This window comes from Lolium rigidum, chromosome 4 (assembly GCF_022539505.1).
Source record: "Lolium rigidum isolate FL_2022 chromosome 4, APGP_CSIRO_Lrig_0.1, whole genome shotgun sequence".
Taxonomy (NCBI): Eukaryota; Viridiplantae; Streptophyta; class Magnoliopsida; order Poales; family Poaceae; genus Lolium; species Lolium rigidum.
Window position 1 is genome coordinate 263,633,668 of NC_061511.1, and position 5,978 is coordinate 263,639,645.

Sequence of the window (5,978 nt, forward strand, 5' to 3'; positions counted from 1 at the left end):
CCTGTTTTCCACTAGTGATTGTTAAGGTTTTCGGATTTCTCTATGTTGAGATCAAGGTTATTATATTGTGTGTGATGCTATATCTCCGTATTATATATCTCCACATGGGTATGATTTCTATCATCTTATCTCAACTACATATTTGTCTATGTCTCTTGTTAGAGCTCATGTTGGATACCTCTTGTGTTGAGGCACCTCGCACCTATGTGTTGTGTATTTGTATTCAAATGCAAATTACTTGTATGCACACATGTAGGGGGAGTGCCTCTATGTTTTGCCAACATGCTTATTCTCTATAGTGATTCTCTTGCAAATCTGTATATTGTCATCAAACACCAAAAAGGGGGGGATTGAAAGAACATCTCTCATAATATGTTTTGTGTGTTTGATGTCAATGAATGTGATACACTAATGTTTGGTTAAGTGGTACAGGGATTATATAGGTACATGTATGTATGTGTGATGGATGTGGTGAGTCGTGTCAAAAAGAAGCTGTAGCAGGATCACCAGGCCGGATATTCCGGGCCGGATATTTCCAAAATATCCGGCCCCCTTTTTTCGACTAAGGACATGAGGATTTGTGGCTCAGTACTCACTGGACATGGGCCGGATAATTGCCCGGACATTTTCCCGGATTTGCCCCAGGGCCGGATAATCCGGGCCGGATATTTCCGAAATATCCCCCCCCCCCCCCCAAATCGGCTAAGGACCTGGGGCAATGTGGCTCTGGACAGGGGCCGGACTTTTGGCCGGATTTTCCCAGAGGCCGGACTTTTGTTTGGGCCGGATTATCCGGCCCTAACTTAGGCCGGATTATCCGGCCCCCGGAAGCTCCAACGGCTGGATTTTGGAGGGGGGTATTTATACACCCCTTCTTCTACCTTACTCCTTGCTCAATCATCACAAAAATCTGCCAAGCTTCACCACCATTAGAGCCACCTCAAGAACTCAAGATTTGCAAGATCTCCTTCCTCCCCCAACCAAAGCTCTTGATCTTTGGAGATTTGAAGAAGAAGACACCGATCTACATCCTCACCGAAGCGATTTACATTTCCCCTCATTTGTTTGAGGGCCCCCTTGCTAGTGTTCCTCTTTGGATCCCTAGTTGTTTTGTGTTGATGTATTGTTGTTGATTGTTGTGTTGTTACAGATTTGGGAGCCTCCAATTCGGTTGTGGATGTGTGCCCCAAGAACTTTATAAAGGCCCGGTTTCCGCCTCGAGGAAATCCCTTAGTGGAAGTGGGCTAGGCCTTCGTGGCGTTGCTCACAGGAGATCTGAGTGAAGCCTTCGTGGCTGTTGGGTTGACTTTCGTAGCAACCACACTCCTCCAAACGTAGACGTACCTTCTTGCAAAGGAAGGGAACTACGGGAATCATCTCCGTGTCATCGCGTGCTCCACTCTCGATTACCTCTATCCTATTCTATCCCCTATATATTGCGTAGCTATATCTTGCTTAGTTGATAACCTTGTCATATAGGTAAATTCACTTAGTTGCATATCTAGAGAATTTACCTTTGTGTCAAGCCTAAATTGAAAAAGAACTAAAAATTGGTTAGCACCTATTCACCCCCCCCCTCTTGGTGCGGCATACGATCCTTTCAATAAGCCAAGTTTCATCTCAATTCATCTCTTAGGTTTCTAGGTGGGGAGGGGGACCATATATATAGAGCGAGAACCACGACCTAGGGGTAGTTTGGGTACAAGAAAAAAAGGTAAAGATAACACACTTCGGGGCATTCCGGCGGTAAGATCGACGGTGCCGGGCTGGGTGCCGATTCGGTTCGGCGAGTGTTTCGGCGCGCCGGTTCGTGCTCTGGTCGGGTTCAGCGTGGGGACTGGCAGCGCCAGTTTATGCGCTGGTTTCACCAGCTCTTCTTCCGTCTCCTCTTCCATGCCTCCGTGACCTCATCCTTGAGTCCTCGAGTATCCGTGGCATCCTCCCTTCCTCCGTACTTGTTGATGTGTCCCTACAGAGGATGAAGTAGCATACCCAGGGGCGAAGTTCCCCTTAGGGCAAGGTATGGCATCTACCCTACCTTAATTTTTGGTGAATACATTAAGATGCATATGTTTCTTTTGAACAATTTGAGTGGTTGTACGTCGAAAATGGATACCGTATGAGAAAGTTATGCTTGTTTTAGTGAAAACTACGCAAAAATGACTTCAAACCAAAAACAAAGACTTCACCAAAAACAAGACTCATTTTCTAGGTTCATTGTGAACAAGATTGTTTTTTACCGATATTGATCATATCTCTTACTATATAAAAGATAATCTTAAGCTATTCATTATTCATACTCGGAGAATTGAAGACTTAAGAGATTTCTTGATTTTTTATAGGCACATCAAGTTTCTCCAACTACATTATCACATCATTGAGTTGGCGTTGCTTTTACCAGTGGCGAAGACAACAATTAAAAGCGAGTTTCCGGTGAAAAATCTTATCATCAAGACCAACTTGCGAACCGACCAAGAGATATTCAAATGTCTTGATCCATAATTTTTTTTTAAAAAAAATAGAAAGGTAAATTTTTTCCATTGAGCTGGCATTATTGGTATATTTGTAGGTTCTACTTATAATTAAATAATTTTCTATTTTTATTGTAATAATTGATTATGTTTGCATCATATATATCATTAATGTCTTCGGACTATTTTGTTCCTTACATATTTTTTTAGAGTTTGGCCTACCTCATGTTATTTCCATCCTTCGCCAGTGAGCACCATTCCATATAGGTGATGGTAAGCATACATAAAGGAGAAGGTTCACATTTACCCGACGTGTCGCGTTGACGCACATGATGTAGCGAGAACAGAAGATCGGGCTACATCACAAGGTCAACTAGGCCACAAATATCAACTGTCACGAAATGCTGCAATTCGTGCACGGCATCTCTTGTTGACACCAATATGTTCCTCCCTACGGAGTACTTTGTTAAAGTCCCCAATACACATCCACTATAAGTCTGATGATGATTTAATGAACTTCAGCATATCTCACGTCTTATGATGTTCTCGGATTTGAGCCTCTCCGCATATATACACATGTTAGAGGCCATGGTTTAGCGCTTGTGGCAGGCGATGTTGCCGAGCCTATTTCATAATGGAATCAAGGCGTTCCATCTAAAAAAACAAAAACAAAAAATGAAGAAACAACCACATCCAAATGATACTGCGGCGATATATCGCTTGTGATTTGTGATAGCCCAGGGCGATCTGCCTGCCCTAGCGCAGCGTAAGCCACCTGGGCTGGGCCTGTCATCCATCGTCACATGTCGACCCAACGAAAAGATCACAAAAAGTAGAGGAAAAGATGGAGAAGCAAAAGAAAAAGCAGAGGCGGGAAGCATGGCGCATGTGAGAAAAATAACTCACCGGCCGGCCGGAGCCTCCCGTTCCATACTTCGGAGGTGGCGCGGTGAATTCATCCTCCTCTTTTTTCAATTAATGCATCCGATGGAGAGGCTCCTCTCAACAGCTCAAACACCCACAAATTTAATCCACCGATACAGCATTCGTCTTCCTCCGTCGCCTCTCCTTGTTCTGTCACGGCAGTGCAGGTTCTCCTTGCTGTGCGAACCACACCGTGCAGCGCGTGCGTGCATGATGGACGGCGCGTGATCACAGATCGAGAGCCAGCTGCATGCATGCGTCCGTCGTGAGTTTGCCGAAGGTAGATCGCCGTCTACGTGCTCCCTGTGATTATGGAAAAACAGGTACGTCCATGCATCAGTGATCCATATCATATGCATGGGAGCATAATTTAGCCTCTTTCCATCTATCCATGCATCTATCCATGCTCGATCAGCTTCACAAGTAGTGTTTGCTTAGTCCGTTAGTCGTACGTGTAGATCAATTAAGTTCTATTGTTTGCCATGGGCGCTCGCAGCAGGGAAGCCACGAGCTGGATAGTTTTGCTCAACTGGACGGGGCGGCGCAGGAGGAGGTGATCGGCGGCGCGGGAGCCGAGATGGTGGACTACATGCTGGGCCAGGCGCCGCAGCCGCCTCAGGGAGCGCCGCACGGCCAGGTGTCCCTGGACAAGCTCAGCTTCTCCGACGTTTTGCAGTTCGCCGACTTTGGCCCCAGGCTCGCGCTCAACCATCCGTCCGCCGACCACCACAACAACGCCCGTGATGACGACGGCGAAGACAGCTACTTCTTCAGGTTCCAGTCCCACGAGCTCTCGGCCGCGGACGACCCTGATCCCCGCGGAGCCTCGGGTATCCACCACGCGGCGGAGCAGGACGGCGGCAGCAACACGGCCGACGGATCAGGAGGCGCGCGCGATCAGGATCACGGCGGCGGCATCTCGGAGAGCACGACGCTGGTGCAGCAGTCTGACGGAGGCGGCAGGGTGACCGGCCAGAAGGCCGGCGGGGACCAGGCAGCCAAGAGCGGGCGGCGGAAGCGGCCTCGGTCCACCAAGACGAGCGAGGAAGTCGAGAGCCAGCGGATGACGCACATCGCCGTCGAGCGTAACCGGCGGCGGCAGATGAACGATTACCTCAGGGTGCTCCGGTCCCTCATGCCAGGATCTTACGTCCAAAGGGTTTGTCTCTGATACACAGAGTATGCCACTGATAAACACATCGTAATAAACATACTGTCACGTTCTGTGCAGGGAGACCAAGCATCCATCATAGGTGGCGCCATAGAGTTCATACGAGAGCTAGAGCAGCTGATCCAGTGCCTCGAGTCACAGAAGCGGCGCCGTCTTTACGGCGACACGCCACGGCCGGTCGCCGATGGAACCGCCGGGGCGGTTCCGGCGACAACCATGCACGAGCCGCCACCGCCGCAAGGGCACGAGGCTCCGCCCTTCTACGTCTCCCCGAGCCTCCCGTTCCCTGCGGTGGCGACCGGTGACGGCGGCGCCGCTGGCAAGGTGATGGTCGACCTCGACACGTGCGGCAGCGGGCTCACGGAGGAGGAGGTGGCCGAGAACAAGTCGAGCCTGGCGGACATCGAGGTGCGCGTGCTGGGCGAAGACGCTGTGATCAAGGTCCTGTCTCGCCGCCGGCCGGAGCAGCTCATCAAGACCATCGCCGTGCTGGAGGAGATGCACATGTCCATCCTCCACACCAACATCACCACCATCGAGCAGACCGTCCTCTACTCCTTCAACGTCAAGGTACGTACCTTATCGTGTCGTGCGTGCATCCCCCATATACACAGATTAAAAGCTGAAGATCATCAATCGTTTCATGCGTGTGTAACTAAGAAACTGACCAAGTGATGGAATTGCGGCTTCTGATGATATAGATCGCCGGCGAGCCAAGATTCACGGCGGAGGACATCGTCGGCGCCGTCCACCAGATCCTCACCTTCATCGACGTCAACTACACATTATGATCGATCCCGGCCTGTACTCGAGATTGAGCTTGCGTTGGATGCTGGCAACTCGGTTTATTTCGATTTCTATATTTTCAGCGTATGCTCGGTTATATATTTTTTCCAGCTTGTTTAATTTATTAATCGTGTCACACTATATTTCCTTCACATGTCTATGTGTGTAAGCTGATTAGAGCAGCCAGAAACGCACCATTTGGTTTGTTTATTCACACAATATGAATCTGTGATGAATGACTCGTGCGTTAGTTTCAAAGTAAAGGGGGTTATTTTGTATCTTAATATTTCTCATTGATGTGTATATATGGAAACTACATCAGATATAGCCTGTGTCGCTATAGTAGCTAGCGCCCGATTAAGCACGTGCGTGTCTCTGAAGCGCCCGACTAATCAGATGAAGATATGGAAACTACATCAGGTGCAGTGGACTCGTGCGTTAATTTGAAAGTAATGGATCTTTCAAATACAGATATTATTTAGTTTTCTATTGCATTATTCTAATATATGTATCTTGCGGATACTAATAGTACGTTTTAAGTCTTTTATTTGTGCCTAAGTGGCATAATTATTTGATGGAGATTGTTAAGGGGTCCAAGAACACCAGTCATGCTTAAACTGCGAATA

At 48.2% G+C, this 5,978-nt stretch overlaps 1 protein-coding gene across 2 annotated transcripts; it reads left to right on the plus strand.

Moving 5' to 3' along the window:
- Positions 1-3,390: 3,390 nt before the first annotated feature.
- LOC124650446 (transcription factor FAMA-like) lies at positions 3,391-5,602 on the plus strand. 2 transcript variants are annotated; one of them, XM_047189967.1, is made up of 4 exons: positions 3,391-3,718; positions 3,892-4,554; positions 4,627-5,136; positions 5,268-5,602. In XM_047189967.1, exons 1-4 carry the CDS (start codon positions 3,707-3,709, stop codon positions 5,355-5,357), a joined length of 1,275 nt encoding a protein of 424 aa, XP_047045923.1. In that variant the 5' UTR covers positions 3,391-3,706; the 3' UTR covers positions 5,358-5,602. The 2 variants fall into 2 exon arrangements, with proteins under 2 accessions (XP_047045923.1, XP_047045924.1); XM_047189968.1 differs by having other exon boundaries at positions 3,895-4,554.
- Positions 5,603-5,978: the final 376 nt, after the last annotated feature.